The sequence below is a fragment of the Meleagris gallopavo genome, chromosome 2 (assembly GCF_000146605.3).
Source record: "Meleagris gallopavo isolate NT-WF06-2002-E0010 breed Aviagen turkey brand Nicholas breeding stock chromosome 2, Turkey_5.1, whole genome shotgun sequence".
Lineage (NCBI taxonomy): Eukaryota > Metazoa > Chordata > Aves > Galliformes > Phasianidae > Meleagris > Meleagris gallopavo.
In genome coordinates this window covers 31,104,686-31,123,263 of record NC_015012.2, presented here as the reverse complement: position 1 = coordinate 31,123,263, position 18,578 = coordinate 31,104,686, and the positions used below count along the sequence as shown (strand labels likewise).

Below are 18,578 nucleotides of genomic sequence, written 5' to 3'. Positions count from 1 at the left end.
CGGGCGGGGCAGGGCAAGGCAAAGCAGGGCGGCGGTGTCCGGACGGACTTTGCTCTGTGCGTTGCAGGTGGTGAACGCCCTCCGCTCCAAGCACCACTGCGGGGAGGGAGACGCCCGCGGGATCTGCGACAAGGTGCAGGCGAAGCTCCTCAAGGAGTGCCACGACCCCGCCAAGACGTGCATCACCGAGCTGCGGATCTCGCACTGGGAGGAGGCGATCCAGGAGACCATCGGCGGCGAGGCCAACCGCAGCCTGGCCGCGGAGTGCTACTTCTTGTGGAAGGCCACCCGGCTGCGGCACCTGACGCTGGCCGAGGACACGCGGGGCATGCTGACCGAGCTGCGCAAGGCCGTCCGCCTGCTGCTCCTCACCAACGGCGACCGGCAGACGCAGCGCGAGAAGATCGAGGCGTGCGCCTGCCAGCCCTACTTCGACGCCATCGTGGTGGGAGGCGAGCAGAAGGAGGAGAAGCCCGCGCCGTCCATCTTTCACTACTGCTGCGACCTCCTGGGTGCAGCCGGCGGAGTGCGTCATGGTGGGGGACTCTCTCGACACAGACATCCAGGGAGGGCTGAACGCCGGCCTGAGAGCGACCGTCTGGTTAAACAAGTCGATGGCGGCCCCGGCCAATGCCTCCCCGGTGCCTCATTACGTCATTTCGTCCGTTCTCGATCTGCCGGCGGTGCTGCAGAAGATAGAGCACAAAGTGAACGCCAAGTTAGGGACTGACCGTGCGGCGGGCGGGACCGAGGCACGCTGAGGGCTGCGGCGCGGCAGGGAGCTGTTGGCCGTGCTCCTGATAAAAATCTGACCCTAGGGTTTTCAACTCGTGTACGTTTTGTTTTTCTTCAGCAGCGGGTAGGCAAGAAGGAGCGAGGTTGTCAGTGGAAGCGGGGTAAAAACAGAGTATTGGATTCATATAAAAGATGCAAGTGCAGTTAGCTTAAAATAATTGCCTGTATCTGAAAATTACTTTGACAGACTGGCTAAAACGTGTTTGTCTCTGATGGAAGTCCCTTGTTTCTATGCTGGAAAAGAAAATCAGAATGTTTTGATCGTTCAGTGGCGGTTATTTGCCTTGCTGACCTGTAAGTTCAGCAGAAGTTCAGTTCAAACCTTGTCTGCAGCACATAAAAAACATGAAAGCAAGAAGGTGTTGTGCAATTTGCAGACTCACAGTCCATCTTCAGCTTATCTCAGAAACTGATGTGAATTTTGCTATTCCTGAGATCAGAATTTATTGATAGAACTTATTATGTAGCAAACCAGTAGGAAGTGATTTTCTCTGATCCCTTTTCAAGTTTTAGCAATTTTTTCAGTCTTTGCAGTGACTTTTATGGAATCTGTACCTGTTGCCAAAAGTACTTCAGTGTACATACAGATTAGCATTTGCACGGGGGACCATTTATCAGAGGAACTCAATGGATAAGTTTTTACTTTGTATCATCTTGGTGCTGCAAATAAGCAGTGTGCTTGTAAATCATATGATGATTTTTGTTGGAACATAACTGATATTACAGGGATATTTTCAATGATCATCTTACTGTACCGTAACTTCTTTGGCAGCTCATATTATTGTTCTGTCTGATTTTATAGGGAATTTTGATCAGACTCATTGGAGAAACTGTTTTTGGTCTTGCTCAGGTATATGACCACTCAGATTTAGCTGCAGGATCAGTGCTTTTTTTAACTGTTTGATTAGCACTGCCATACAATCCCTCCTTACTCCCATTTCCACTTGCATCTCATGTGGTTTACTCTGGAGAAGGTGTTAGTTAGTTGTTTGTAAATGGCTTTCGTGACACTTTTCCATGAAAATGGAAAACTTGGAAAATGGTGTCATACATGTACAATTACAGTGCTGTGCACAATTTCTTAATGTGTATGTGCATTTGGTGGAACATTCGAAACTAGATGTTACGGAGATGACCCCCTGAAACACAAAGATTTCTCTTTCCCAGATTATTATCTTAATTTAAGTTTGCTGTACTTCATATACTTAATACAAAAGAAGTAAGAATTTTGGGTGAATGTACATAAGAAATGTATAGAAGAAATGTATCTTTGTTTACATGAATTTAAATTGATACAATTAAGAAAGGTTCACATAGTGTCATGGATTCTGTTTAGAGGAGGGTGTTAATCTGCATTAAATTACTTGGCAATGAGTATAATTTCCCTGAAACTAAGTTTCTCCAACACTGAAATAGATTGACATGTTAATTCAAGCTTGAATCTCTTTCATCAAATTAATTCTTAAAAATGATGGAACCATCCACGTTCTTAATGTCATCTAGCCAAGACCTTTGAGATGCTAGGATGACTGAGTACAGATGCAGGCTCTGCTTGTACCTATAAGGAAACAGGCATAAGCCACAAGTGAATTGCCATGTGTAATATGAGCCAGTGGGACTGACTGGACATACCTTTGTTACTGGAGTAAGAAGCCTAAATTAAGATTTTATTTTGCCTTTGAGAGAGTATGAAAACAGTCACTGTTGTATGAGCTTATGAGCAAAAAATTGCTAATGACATTCCTTAAAATGAATGACTGAGAGAAAAATAGTGAAGGTCATTGAGCCCACCAGGAATATTATTTAAAAGTAGAAACGTATCCAAAAGGTTAGATGGATCCCTGGAAAGATAACTTAGCTGAAGTAATGTTTTAACTATACTGAAGGAAAACAACTTTGTTTACAACAGTATCCCAGAGTAGATGCAATTTAACTGCACTGCTTGCATGGCATCAGGCTGACAGAACTTGTATCAGAATGATGTTTCTCACCCAGCTGTGATGTAAAATAATAAATAGTAGTAATTCACAGTTCTGTCTGTGGGCTAGAAGGATATTTATTTACCAGATTACCATTTTTTAATGTAAGTTGAAGCTTGTATTCTCTTGCTTTTGCATCATTCTGAAATAGGATACTGAGCCTGCTCGTTGTTTAAAAGGTCTCTTGTTTTATAAGAGTCTGTTCCTTGTTTTGCACTTGGTTTTAGCCAGTTATTTTCTTATATTTATGATCTATGAAAGAAAAATGCTGTAACTGAACACTCAGGGGATAGTGTGATCTGTAGAGGTCACACTTAAATATACTTTTCCATTGTGAGTACTGTACCAGGCTGGATTTGACTACCAGCTTCCAGTTAGGGCAATGCTATTATGATGCTGCTATAAAACAAGAAGAAAAGAGACAAGATATTTTTCCATTGGGCATCTTCTTAGAAGCAGTTACCCAAAAAACTGGATTAGGTATCTGGAATATCTACATACTCAAGATGGTTTTCCTTGATGGAGCTGTTACAGAAAACCAAGTGAAAAATAGTTCTATTAATGAAAATGGAAAAACAAATGTAATGGTGGAATCATTTTCAAATCAAAAGTGAAAACAGATGAATAAAATAGTCAGTATTCAGTTCCAGTTAAATTCTGGCTTTGCTTAGTGATATGCTCTATTAGGTAAGTTGTCTAATTTAAATTATACTACCAAAACACACTAAATAAAAAAAGAGAAAAAAATTATTTATTTTTAATCACATTTTCTCAGATAAATATCTCCTGAGGTTAATCTTCAGTAACGCTGACTTTAGATTAAATGAACTGTAACAACATTATAATGCCAGCTGTATTCAAGACAACCCATGTACTAGTCTAATAAAAGTATTTTGTTTATAAAACCTTGTTTTGCACTCTGTCACTTTTTAATAGAATTGGCTTCAAAATCTGTGACCCCTGATATGTTGAATATGTGTAGTTCTCATAATTTCAAAGGCTGAAGCAATAGTTCTGTATTTTTAAAACTTCTTGGCCTGACTGTGTAGACCACACTGAATTCCTAACTGTGGTTAGGAACTGTCAAAAAGCATTTGGCCCTACAAAGTACCACAGGCCCTGCACATCACTGCATCTCCATTCTTGTTGGGGGTGGCTTTGTATGTGTAAGGTGTAAAGGTGCATAGTAATGCATCAGAAATAGGGATTCTCTATGTGCTTGAAGAACTTCAGCACAAAATTAGAGTTCAAAGTGACTCAACAAATTTAATCTCCTTTTATGACAAGATTACCCACCTTGTTTACCAAGGTATAATCTCTTTGGATTTCAGGAAAGTGTTTGCAACTACTTTTCACAAGCCTGATGGCAGCTGGGCAGAGGGGCAGCACTGAACTCTGCTCTTTGCAGTTGTGACAGGGCCCGAGGGAACGGCTTGGAGCTGTGTCAGGGAAGGGGCAGCTGGGGACAGGTTTTGCACCAGAGGGTGGTCGGCACTGGATCGGGCTGCCCAGGGCAGTGGGCACAGCCCTGAGCTGCTGGAGTTGAAGGAATGTTTGGACAATGCTCTCAGACTAGGGCTTGGATTTTGGATAGTGTTGTCTGGAGCCAGGTGGTGGACTGAGATCTTTGCAGGTCTCTTCATACTCAGGATATTCTATGACTTCCTGAAACAAAGACAATGGATAGCTTCCTGTGCATTAGATACCCTGAACCTGTTCCATTTGTCTTTTCCTGTGAAGCTCTTGTTGTGTGGAAATACCAATAACATGGTTTTGAACTAGGCAAGTAGTTCAATCTGTCATAGAAATTTCCCTTATTAGAAAATGAACTAAAAATAAATAAAAATAAATAATAAAAATACTATATGCTTGATTTTTTTAAAAAAAATAATGCATTTTATGAATAGTTTTTCGTGTTTTATTTTCTCCAAGTTTCATTCTTCCCCCATCCATTGATAGAACAGCTTACTCATCAGAAGAGCATCAGTGGTAGACAAGACAGACCTTGGAAGCACTGTAACTGCTTTAAAACAACTAACACTAAAAATCTAAGGAAGAAAATCTATTATCTGAGCAGAATAAATATTGTCAGATTTCCCAGGAGTTACAGCATGAGTTTGGATAACCAAATTGTAGGAGCCTAAATACAACATGCTTCCTCTGCTACCAGATAACGTCTTAAGATTTATACACATGCTTGTGTTCTATATTCTGCATTAAGACAAGCGATTTATGGCATGGTTTCCTATCACCCAGTATAGATACATACAATGTGGGATTACCATCAGAACCTCTTCCAGTCAGTTCAGATAGGGACTTCAAGAGCACAGGTCAGCCAATCTACATAGAACAGCTACTCTGCTATTACTTATATCCTCCAAATATCTTACTCTTCTCTGTAGATTATAATCATATCTGGATGATGGACTCAAATAGACTTATCAAATGTAACTGTATGAATATGAAATTTTGATTTAAGTCAGAGCTGAAATGGAATAACTGTCTTCAAAAGTGACCATCTCGGTACCATGCACACATTCAAAGCTCTTTGAGGTCTCATGTAGTTCTGCAGTTGCAAAGAGATTGTTCTGGGCAGCAGTATGTGTGGCAATATACCATTCTCCCATATCTTAAGAATTTGCCAGATACAGAGCAGCCATCACTTTAACCGCTTCTTATCTAAGCTATTTAAGCACAATCTGTCCCTAGTCCTACACGACTATTTGTGCAGGTAAAACCACAGTTGACAGCGAGGTTGGCAGAGGGCAAAGTACCAAAGGCTGATTTTGATGAGAATTGTGAGGGCATGGTAAACAAAGTGCTTAACTGTATATGCAGTGGATGGGTGAACAAGATCAGTCTTCTTTTGAAAAGTAAGACTAAAGGCAAGAGGGGAGGAGTGCAGCTGTTGTTCCCAACATATTCAATTCATTTGTAAAACAGCTGAGAAGGCCTGTCCATAAATTGTGCCAGAAGTCAGGAAAAAAACATTTCTAACCTGGGTGCAAATGCAATTAGGTTCATCAACTAACATTAACTTTACTCTTCAACAGCACCTAAACTTCAATGCAGCTGGACCTAGCACATCACAAAACTGCGAATGTAAAGTAACTGATACGCCTTACCTCAAAGGAATTGGTGGAGTATGCCATAGACTACTCTAATTGTAGATCCATAGGTAGTGAGTGTACTCTTAATTCTTTTAGCTATCATTAAAAAAAGATAAATACAAGTCCTTCAGTTTTGTTTTTAGCCTTATAGTCTATGGGCACCAGTCCCTCCTCCCATGGCTGTGTGTGTTAAGTCAGCACATTTTGCATCTATCCGTTTGCCCTCCAGCTAACTATCCAATTTTAGTTGTTCTCAGCATTACAATACAGGACAGAACCAAGTAGTGCTGGCTGCTTACATACATAGTGATCTCTTTTTTCAGCCTGGCCCTAAATTAGGAGTATTTTTGCTTCTAAGCTATCTTAAAGACTCTTTAAACAGAAGTCTGTACAAATAAAACTCATCACCTGGAAATCATGCGAACACAAATAGAAATGCAATGTATCTCTAATGTATGTAGTGTATACTGTTCTTTTGTGCGCAGCTTTTACCATTTCTATCAGCCTTGCAGTGGGATTGTCTCCATTATAACTCACTTTCTAGATCATGCTGTGCACGTACAGGAGGTGTAACAATGCAGAGATTATGTCAGCTGTGTCTAAAGCAAAAACTGCAACTTTGCACCTATGTTGCAAGGGACCTAAACACAGAGTATCACGTTGCCTGCTTCATATAGCATATAAAAAGCAGATAGAATAAAAAGCTATCTGATTTAAAAAAAAAAAAAAAACACAGTTGTGTGACAGCCTTCTGCTGAGCAGTCCTCAAACACCAGAAAAGATGCATTTTAAAAATGTTAAGTGAAATTATAGTGCTAAACATGAAGAATTAGTCTTTTAGAAATGCAAGCCACATTTCTCAAGTCAACTCCTAATGAAAGGCTGGATTATAACTCTGCTTTTACCATATATTAGTATTGCCATTTGCATCCATAGAACTCCCTGAATTCAAATAAAGTTTGTGCACATTTCTATAAGGTCATATACAAGTGACTTTTACCTCCCACTTCTCCCTTTGCTATTTGATCCAATTCATCAATTTGTTTAGTTGCATTTGCTTCTCTTTCTGAATCACGGCAGTAACAAGCATTTGGAACAAAGTTTGCAGAGAACTTCAATAATAAATAGAGGAAAGAGCCAGCTGTTGTACCAAGATCATGTGAGTACATACATTTCTTACTGGCTTCTCGGCAGCTGTGTGCTGCAAGCATGTTTGGGATTTGTTTGTTTAAATAACCTTTCCTCCAGTAAAATTTCTATTCATATCAAACAAACAAAGCAAATTTGTCAGTTTGTTAAAAGAAAGCATAAAAGACACGTTTAAAGCAAAACAAAGTTTTCTGTTAGTCAGCTACAGATATCAAAGTTTGTAATGCAAGTTTAAAATACCAAATTTGAGTTGCTTTCCTCAAAGTTTCCAAATCAGTGTTGAAGAACAGCTGACTAAAGAAATGAACATTCTGTGGAAAGCAAGACACTGACAATCATTTTCCTGTGTCTGTTCGTTCAGATTATCACTGGCTCAAAGCATTGGGCTTTTCTACTATAACTGTATTCAAGAACAGTTTTATCACACTTAGAAAATCCAACTTCTCTATATTTTGGAAATAAGGTATTACTAGGCAATGCAGAAGGAACTGTGCATGTAGTTGGAACTACATTTGAGTACACATTTTATTTAATGCACTTAATGCATTCATACACTTTTTTTTTTATACATTCTTTCTTGTGTTCAGTTTTTCAGTGTATTCCAGGAGTAAACATTCCCAGAAATGCTTATTTTGCCATACCAGCTGTATTATAAAAATACAACAAGAGGCTCAAGGTGTAGTGGTGTATATGAATATTTATGACTGCAGTCACTTAAGAAGTATAGTTCAGGTGAAGGATTTAGGGAACAATTTTGTACTTCCCAATGAGTCTAGAAAGTTACTTGGTATAGTTATGGTTCAGTTACCCCAAGTGTTCAATAACCTTTCCAGAAATAAAGATGAAAAAACATTCAATTTATTCTACTTTCCTTGGCTAAACCCACCTATAGCAATTAGACAGATCAGTGCAATGGGAAAGGCATTACAACAAAGGATGTGACAGCAGAAGAACCAGCACAATAGGAAGGTGCTATAAGGGAAGAAGATTGCTCACCCATATCAGAAGATTCTAGGTTCACAGAGGAGGGACCTTCAGGATGAGATCCTTCCCCAGTGGCAGTCACCCCTTAAATGAGGTCTAGGAGAGGTGCAGCCAGGCTCCACTCCTTCCATTCACACAGCTGAATTGCCTTCACCTGTGCTCCCAGGGCTGACCGGGTCCTTCCCCCAGGTACTCAGTGGCTCAGGCCATGATTCAACAATTCCCATATGCCACCCTAGCAATTTTTCATGTACTTGTACTGTTACTGTGTGTCCTCAACAGCATAACATACAGGCAAGTATAGGAAGACCATTTTCCCCAGATAGTGACCAGTATAAAGGAAATGTCCAACTGGCTGCAAAATCATTACTAACAAAAATGTATAACTACTTAAATATATGCTTTGTTGCTTCTTTTGTTATGCAAGTGCTACGAGTCTCACTAAAGTTTTCTATTTTTTCAATGAATTACATCATCACGTATCCTCAAAGTTACTGTGCTATTTCCATCAGAGGAGCAATAGGTCAGGCCTGCCTATTTGAAGTTGTCAGTCTCAACTGTTTTCATTTGTTACACCGGTTGTGTTTTCTTTGCTGTTTATGATGTGGCGTGTTTTAGTGGCACGTAAAATCTCACTGGGGCTCTGATTTGTCATGAAGTCGGCAGTGGTGGACTGACAGCCTTTGTTTGCTGAACTGTTGATGCCTTCTATTGTCCTTTGTTTCAGACATCTAAACAAGAAGGGTCCTGAATGTTCCAAGTGCTTTTTTTCCCCTTTCAGTAAGGAAATGCAAAAACAACACAAACAGCTTGTTTATTTTCCTTTCTGTAAATGTAATTCAAAAATATGTTTTGCTTCCATCCCTGTGAGCTGAATATTTTAAGGAAACCTAGTATCTTGATAGCTAAAATACTTTGAGAGATCTATTATCTTTTTCCTTTTACTCTGAACACTTTCCATGTGTGTGTTAAAACAGATGCTGCTGCATTCTGAGATTCACTTTAATATTGTATTAATATTTTTGTTCTACATTTCTATGCTGTATCTTGAAATGAAAAGCCCCTACCTTAGAGATCTATTTACTTTTATGTAAATCTACAGAATTAACAATTTGGTTTTTTGTTTGTCTGTTTTGTTCCCATACTGTGCCCCTGTTCAGTGCTATCCTGTCCAACGACCTCCTCCCTTCTTTTGCCATACACAGTAACTGCTCAGATATCAGCACATTTATGCTGATATAGAACAGCTTAAGGTTCAATCACTAAGGACAGTGCTCTATTCAGGTTTGTAGGCACTTGCTTCATATGGGAGCTTCTTGGAGAAGAAGGCTTTTTTCCTCTATTACTGAGTGCCTTTAAGGAGTGCTCCTTATAATCTCCCCTTTGCAAATGAACAAAGCAAATATAATTTAGGATAATTTTCTAGGCGCCTATCTTAGGTGCAAAGAAAGAGAAAATTAAAGCTGAATAGCATTTATTAATTACAAGGACTTAGTGTCTGGAGTACACTGAAAATGAAGTTCTATCATTTGAACCTGTAATAGCACACTCTATTTCTTATGCTCGCAGTTGCTCTCCTGAGTTTCTTAAAACCCTTTCAATGTATTCATGCAGTGGAAATTTTACAAGACATCAATATCAAGAATAGTGCAAGAAGTAGCCAGCTGAAGACTTCATTTCCAGTGTTTCCTCAGCAGATGGCATTAGAGGTTTGGTAGGTACAGCTACAGCCTCTTTTTCTTTTTTTCTTTTTTTTTTTTCCCCGTTTTCTGTATTTTTTCCCCAATCACTATTTTAAATGTAAGACATACCTGGCAGCCATAAATAAGTTGGAGCATTCTTCTTTTCACTGTGCACTACCCTTGTGACATCATAAATGGCGAGGAGACCCTATTTCAGTAGGCAGCATATAAATACATGGCAAAGCAGCCCTGCTTAGGAGTTTTGGTCTGTGCAGATCGGTACCATCTCTGTTTTAAGCACAGGTATCTGAGGCATATTTTGCAAGAAGCACAGCAGCCTGTTGAACAGGAAAGTGCCTAAAATCAGCAACAGGTTTGTTGGCATTATGATGCCTGAAAGTTCACCCCACTAAGTTGTGGGTGCATTGTGCTTGAACTGAGTTAGATTTACATCGTGTAGCTATTGGATTTAGTTTCAAAAGAGGAATTTAATTCCTGCAGCTAATGCTGCAGTGGCTTCTGTATGATTTCAGGTTCTCCTGCCGAGCTCCTCTTTCTACAGGGTTTCCTTGAGCTGTTTCCTTCTACCACTTTGCATTTTTTTGTCTGCTGAATTCTTCACCACTATTTCAGGCAGTTCCTACCTTGGCACCCGAAAACAAGGGCAGGTTTTCATGGACAAACCTCGTGGCACTGTGTGTGCCATCTCCCCTTGGCTACTGACGGCGAGTTTGGCGCTCCGCAATGGCTTTCGGTCCCCTCAAGAGGAGCCCACATACCCACGCAGAGCATTCTGCTGCCTTTGTCTGTGTGCTCAGCAGGTGGCAGCTGAGGATCGGTTATGAGCAGGAGCAGCCGGCAGGCTGCCGCAGCCCCGTGCCACTGCAGGAGCCCGCGTGGGCATCTCTGCCACGATACTAAATTGACCCTGAAGCCAAAGCAAACTTGGCAGCCCCTGCAGTGTGATTCGGCATTTCTGAATTGTATAGAGCTTGCTCAGTGCATCCTCTGCAGTAACACCTGGCCCTCTTTGGCTGTACTTTGGCCTCTTTGGCTGAGGAGGCTCAGGGGAGACCTTATTGCTCTCTATAACTACCTGAAGGGAGGTTGTAGTGAGCTGGGGTCGGCCTCTTCTCTCATGTAACTAGTGACAGAACACTAGATAGGACAGGAAATGGCTTTAAGCTGCGCCAGGGGAGATTTAGGCTGGACATTAGGAAATACTACTTCTCTGAAAGAGTGGTCAAGCACTGGAATGGGCTGCCCAGGGAGGTGGTGGAGTCACCGACCCTGGAGGTGTTCAAGGAACAGCTGAATTTTGTGTTGAGGGACATGGCTTAGTGAGTGCTATTGGTGATACGTGGATGGTTGGACTGGATGATCTTGCAGGTCTTTTCCAACCTTGGTGATTCTGTGATTCTGTATCGTGGATAGGCAGGACAGCTTCTTTGTCCTGATAAAGTTTATACGATGACAAATACAGTACATCCAGAGAGATAAAGGGTGGCATTGTGCAGCACAAGTGCTGCCTTCTCCAGCTTAATAAAGAGAGAATGAGCCTCAGAACACCAGGGTGACTGGCTGGTGGTCACACAGCAGGCTTGGGATGGAGACGGGACTCATAGCCACCAGTTCTGTCTGGCCCTTGACAGGGGCTTTGGTCATTGAATCCAAGACAAAGCCTCCTCTGAAGCTTCCCTAGGCCAAGGTCAACAGCGTGGTGTGAGGCTCTGCCCATTACGACCAGAACAAACTGTGCAGCAGCTCAAAACATTCACTGGCACTCAACAACTCTTCTCACCTGGGAGCACAGCTGTGCAGCAGCAGTATTGCTACAAGGAGGCACTTCTGGCATTTGGAGAGAAGCATTTATACATTCCTGTGAATGCCCCTGGCACACCTGGGAGCATTTTCAATAGGGATAATGCTAGAGGAGGTCCTCCTATTATGTTAAATAATGCAATCAAACATTTGCACGGAGAAAAATGCCCTAAAACAATCTCCAATACCTTTCTGTGATGCTTAGAAGGTGGGATGCTGCCTTGCCTAAGCCACTGTCTGCTTGACACGCGCACACATCACACAGGGGGAATGCAATGAGTTTGAAGTACCTCTGTGCCTTACTCAGGTCAGAGTAACACAAAATACCAATATTTTGGTCCAGTTTTTTTTTACTGCAATAGTTGACGAAAACGGCCTACACAGCTTTCATCACTAAGACTATAAAAGGTTGTTCCACAAGGCTGATGGAGCCGTGTGCTTCATACCATATTTCCTACCCTCCTTTTCCTTTTCCTGCCCACCCAACTCTCTCTTGTTTCATCCACTTCAAAGGACGTGTTTGCTAAGCTCCCCTGGGCAGGCATTCTTACTACAAGTTGTCACGGTATCTAGCATAACATCAGCCCAGGAGGCTGGCCAGTGCATCATGCCCAAAGCAAGCGCAACCAATAAAAATTTTGTTTTAATGAACAATATTTCTTCATTTAGCTGACCTCCTAAAAGCTTCAGTGCCTTTCCATGCACCAAAGACAGCAAATTTTGAAAGTAAAAAGGCCAAGATCTAACATTCCTGCAGATCCCCACAAGTCATACGTGAGAAATAACTGATATTTATTCAGCTCTTGCTTGCTGCTCTTTGCTTCAGACTATCTATGCTGTTACTGGGGTGACCAAAGAGCCCCACTGTAAATGAGGCATGTGTGGCTTAGGGATGTAACGAAGGAGTCTGGCCTGTTGCTTGTGAAGCTGCGCCTGCCACATGTCCTTAACAAACATTTTACCTCACTGCTGCAAAGCAACGCGAGGGTGATGTCCTCTCTCACAGATCAAAGTTGCTGGGAATTCCCTTTGAGCAAAAGCAGCAGCTGCTACCTCCAAGAAGCTGAGGTATCATGTTTACCTGGAATTTCCCAAGACAAAACCCATAGCTCCTGGCAGGTATTTGTCAGCACACAGCAGTATGGCATGCAGAAAACTACCTTGGGAGGTTGAGTAGTGAGCGATAAACCTGAACAATATGGGGAAATGGAGACATCTCAGTCATGGACGGCAGGCACCTCTGCAGATGAGCACAAGGCTGGCGAGAGTTACAGCAACGTCAGGAAACAGGTATACATAAATAACTCATGGGCTGTTTCGGCACACCCTACATGCTAACCGCAGAATTAATTCCCACAGGATGTTGTGACTGCCAAAGCATAAATGGCCTCAGAAAGATTAAATAAGTTTGTGAAGGATGCGTCCAAAAGCGTACGCTGAAAATAAAGGGTTGGGCACAGCCTATGCTTCAGAAAGTCTCTACATCACCAATGGGCAGCTAAAAGTGTTTACCAGGAAAAGGACTGCTCCAGAAAGTGCCTCACTTCTCTTCCTTCTTGCCCAGCATCTACTCCTGCCTCCCCTGCACTGCCATCCTGCAGGCACCACAAGGCTGACATGCTTCCAACCTGGCTCCAAATGGATTTTCTCATACATATTCTTCTCCTCAAAATCTCCATGAAATATCCCCATAATTAAGAAAAAGTTTATGTAATTTGCATAAAATACATAGCTCTCACTTAGGGAAGATTATGCTAGGTGTCTTGAACCTCACAGATAAATAGCTCAGAAAATGCAGAAGAACTTGCAGATGTTTCAGATACAGTCACTGTGACTTCTGCCATATACTGACTACCTCATCTTCCAGGCACAAGTGACACTTGAAGGAAAACGTTTTCAAACACACTTCCGGGCTCTGCCCAGTTAGCCAGAATATCAGATCCCCATGATAATTATTTCAAATATCCCACGATCCCATGTGGCACCAAGAAAATACCCAAGGTATGTCACTGTGAAGGAAATGTCTCACCTCCGCCGCACTACAACACTGTCGTTCATAGCCCTGACTGAGGAAGGGGGACAGCCCTCCACTCCTACGTGAGGACTCTTCCTTCTACCGGCATGCGTTAACCAAGTCATGTCCTTTCAGGTGGTGTCTATTATATTTATATACAAGGTACTGCTTATGACCAGAGCCAGGATTAAGAAACTTTTAAAATATTGCTTTAAAATAATATATTTCTGTAAATGGATACTAAAAAATTACCCTTTTAAATGTCACACTGTTGGATTTAAGAGCTTTTTATGTGAAATTTGCTCTGGGAAAAAGTTCTCACTAAAATGAGTTTTGATCTGAAAACTTCTCTTGCAACACAAGAGGAAATGTGGAAATTGAGCCCCTGTCAGCCTACAAACATTTCAACATATCTAAGTGCCACTGGTTTGCTCAGGTTTAAATTTGAACTTGTACCTAGGTACCTCACTCAAGCAGAGCCTCAGGGACTTGTGTGTGTGATGAGTGTGTGCACATGCAACTGCAGCTGCCCCCAACCCTGTGAGTTATAGGTATATATATAGATATAGTTACGACCATCTTAATGTATTTTTAAACCTTCATGTGGGCAGTTCTGCCACTCCCATTCTCCTCTAGTGCCTCCATTTTCCCGTTTTGACTTTCCAACAGGCTGGTCAGCTTTCCTGAACTGTATATTTCTTAGGGCTGAACCTAAGTATCAGAACTTATCTGTATTGGTAAAAAGTCAGATACTAACAAAATCAGCACTTGTGAATGAGATCTGCCATTGTAAGGCACCATAGAGCGAGAGATCCCTCCTCTTAAGGGACACCACAAAGTGCACTGCAACATGATGTGTGCAGCATAAAATGCAAACAGACAATACCATTTTGATGAAGAATCAGAATAACTATTATTTCTAGCCATGAAGCATGGGCAGGTGTAAACTACAAGCTGGACACTTTCCAAAAATATTTACACTCTTGCATCTCTCTTTCATTATTTAGTCACCATAACTTTCTTGAAACCCTTTTCCCCAGCCCTTTGTCAGAGCACACCAGCTCACTTGCGTGCTAGTTGAAACACAATGATTCAGCAGTAATGGCTTGAAAAGCTTTCTGCGTCCATGTAAATCAGTTTCTTGCCACTGTGAGCCTAAACAAACTGTGGCCTCTTTCCAGGAAAAAGGAAAATAACTCCTTATTGAAATCTAAGACGCTGTTGTAAGTTTATCTTAATGAGGTAGTTACAGCCTTCAGCACTCATTTTTTAATTATTTGGAGGAATCCTCTAGGACATAGTGAAATGGAATGGTAGGATATTAATCTGGGCTAGAAAAATCCAATTATCAGAAACAAGCAGGCAGCTTTTCTAAACAACATCCATTACATTCTGCAAGATCCAAGTTTTAATTAAAACAAACAAAGCTTTTGTGTTCTGGATACAAAGGAGACCTCCGAGCTTCCCAGTCCAGTTCAGGCTCAGCTGCCAATTCCATCTTTCTCTGGCTTTATCTATATTCAAAGCCATACCAATTTAACTTCCAAGCAGTTTTTAATCACATTTGATGAAATAGATGCTAACCGCTGCAGAAATGCCCTTAATTTGATTTAAATAAGGTTTATATCAGCCTGGTTAATTGAGTTTATTGCCACCTTCTACTAGTAAATATAACTTTTAAAGCTGAATAGAAGAGATTATAGGACCAAGTTTGAATTATACAGCAAACCAACATAATTTTGAAGGCAACTGTTACCTATGTTAGGGAAACCTTGTTTTGAGAGAGGAGCTGGGCAGCTGCTGTTACCAAGAGACCCAAAAACAGCAGCTGAGGCTGGGGGTGCGGTGATGCACTGGCTCAGTTCCTGGTGCCGTGTGCTGTGTGGGGCAGGAGTTCTGCACTGATGTTATCTGGTACTCAGGACGGCATGTCAGTGGGTAGCAAACAAATGAGCTGCTCTGTATCAATAGAACTGCATGAAATAAGTTGTGAAACTTGAGTGCCGTGGTAGCATAGCTGCAAGGACAGTTGTTTTCAAAAGATGATAGGAATTTTGTGTTATATATCAGGACAAAAAAAATGAAGATACGTGCACCTTTAGTTACTTTCAGCCCCAAGAAGATGTGGTCCCTACTCAAAGGAGCAGGAGCTCTAAACAGACAGATTACATAAGGCAAAATTCTGTGATTTATAAAAGAATAGTTTTTGACTAACATACTGATCCAGCTGGTGACAGGACACCTTATTCTGATGGATTTCTTCTGCTGCTAAAACTGCTACATAAATTCCTTTCTCGGATCTTGAGATCTTAAAATAAATGGCTTGTTCTCCCACAACATGCTGATAATGTGTTATCCAACTCAGCTAAACAGATCCAGCCACAAGCAGAGAGACCTTTTTAATAAAGATGTCTATTTAAAAATAACGATAATGCTGCACATCGCACAAATCTAATCTGTTTTTGTGTTCTTTTTTTAAAGAGGATTATAATCTGATATTATTAACAAACTCTTTGTCTCGCCTGTTCTAGCCCAGTTAATCATAAATGTTGTTGCCTGCATTTCGAATTCCCCCTGTATTAGCAATTCAGCACACTCCTTTAGATAACCCATTATCATTGCAGCTGAAACACTGCTTGTTAAGGATACAGCAAATACCACTGCAATAGACTGAAGTGGCAGATTATTATAACAGAAAAAGCTACACTAATGAACGGCAGAGGGGTTTCATTTGTGAATTTAGCATTTTCAGACAATTCCTGTTCACACATCTTCCTATGACCATCACCCAACAACAAGAGGAAAGTAGCCAAGACCTATGTCCCATGATCGAGCACAGTAACAGGACCCCTAGTACCTCCACAATGACAAAAAGTTGCATTTAAATGTAAATGTCATGAGTGAGAAAAGAACTGCTGTCAGCTGGAATAGCCCCGCTGAAGACAAGGAAGCTCTGCAGCTACATGTCAACATCATGTCCAGCCTCCATGACTGGGATTTCTCTTCAAGTTCATAGCATCCTCAGCTGGAGAAAATAAATCTTTTCCTTCCCTTCCCTTCCCTTCCCTTCCCTTCCCCTTCCCTTCCCTTCCCTTCCCTTCCCTTCCCCTTCCCTTCCCTTCCCTTCCCCTTCCCTTACCCCTTCCCTTCCCCTTACCCTTCCCCTTTCCCCTTCCCCTTTCCCCTTTACCCCTTCCCCTTCCCCTTACCCCGCCTAAAATACCTTTTTTTTTTACCATTTGCTGTGCATTTTCACCAGCAATCAGCAACAGCCTGCATGCTGCACTTGTAAAAATCAGTGGAAGTGGAAGTGATTCACAGCTGCTGTCACCACTGATGAAATGCACTATCGCCAACTCAACGTTCAGCAAGCATCAATGAATGCCAGTGGGTACCATTTTTTCACTCACGGAAGAATTCAATGACACACCTTTACTTTATCTGCACTTCCATGTCAGATGCCATTCATTCAGACTGCCCCTCTGCTACCATCTGTCACAAGGCAACAAAATGCAATCTTGTTTTTTAATGTAATGTAATTACAACAAAATGTAATGGAGTGTTGGTGGGAAGGCTCAACTCTGCCACCATACCACCAACATCCACCTCTGAAGTCATGGGCCAATGTCATAACATAGGAGGCATTACTTTCAGAGCAGCCCTTGTAGTTTTCATTATGTAAGTATCTGGTTTGATTTTGGATTTTAAAGTTCTTTACCAAAATAAAAAGCATTCCAGTATTTCCTGCATGTTTGCACTGTGCATATAATGATCAAATGAATTTTTTAAGCATCTTCATGTCATTATTCTTTCAGGAAAAAAATGCTGAACTGATCTCTAAAATACATATGGCTTTATGTATTAATAGTTTTTCACCTTGTTTACATCTCCTTTCCAAAATCAAAGTAAGCCTGTCATCTTTCGTTTCACTTTAGATGAAAAGCTCCTAATTTCCCTTACTGTTTTTATGATTCTTTTTCTATGTTCTATGTTAGATCCTATGTTCTAACTCACGTTCTCAATATTGAGCTTCATTTTCCTACTTCTGCTTCTTGATATTTTCTACTTCTATTTCTATTTTTCTAGTTCTGTTTTTGAAATGTTCTTAAAAAAAGGTCTCTGAAATATCTACTTACATAAAAGTGGTGGTAATGCATTGATGATTGTGCTCTGGTGTGATTTACCTAGCTTGCAGACATTAGCATTTGCACAGAGCTCACTTTGAAGTGGCTGAGTCTCACGGGAAAAGTGACATAACTAAATTACATTGGGGCATAATGCCATGTTGCCACCCTTACCATCAGATATAATAGCACAAAAATGTATAATAGAAATTCTAGAAGTGTTGCATCATTTTTAGATCTGAGAGATTTGTTTTTAACATCTCGTTTTTAAAAAATGTGATCTCAAGCCCTATAGTTTGGAGAAGATCTGAGAATGCTGACTGCACCTGGGAAGCGTTTTTAGAAAACTTGTTTTCCAAAGAAAACTCTGAGGCTGAATTTGAGTCGATTATCTCTGGTGCTCAACCAATGTATTTTATTCACTGCGAACATAACTGCCTTCTTATTTTCTTGCCCAGATAATAATAATTATGAAATCAGTTGTTCACACATTTCTAGTCTTTTTTCTCCAGTCTAGTAAACACTTAATTTAAGAAAAAATACATTAAGACAGCAAGAATCAAGTCGGTGAGCAGTACCCAGGCTATGGACTGCAAACGATCCAGGAGGCCATGGAAAGTGGTTCTCAACGAGTGCTTTTAGATAAAGGTGTACAAGCAAAGAGGTTCCTCTCTTTCACTCCCACAATATTTTTGTGGAATGACAGTGGCCATTAATCCAAAAAAGCCTTGGCAATCTCTGAGTCCCCTAAAGCACCTATTTTTCCAAAAGGAGATTTCATCTCAATGTCCTCACCAGGGTGTTCTTGCTCCTCTCAGGCTCAGCTGGCTTTCCCAGCAATAGGAAAGATGAATAAAGATGGTGAAAGGTTTAGATTGAGTGGTTTCCTGGGTAAAGAGCAGTCTGCATGAGGACATTTT

The 18,578-nt window shown here is 41.1% G+C and overlaps 1 protein-coding gene across 1 annotated transcript in view; it reads left to right on the top strand.

The window, feature by feature from the left end:
- Positions 1 to 4,191, top strand: part of NANP (N-acetylneuraminic acid phosphatase) — a 4,653-nt gene extending 462 nt beyond the window's left edge. The window contains 2 exon segments of the mRNA XM_010706959.3: positions 2 to 510; positions 512 to 4,191. Coding sequence (XP_010705261.2) covers positions 2 to 510; positions 512 to 761 — 759 coding nt within the window. The 3' untranslated portion in view covers positions 762 to 4,191.
- Positions 4,192 to 18,578: the final 14,387 nt, after the last annotated feature.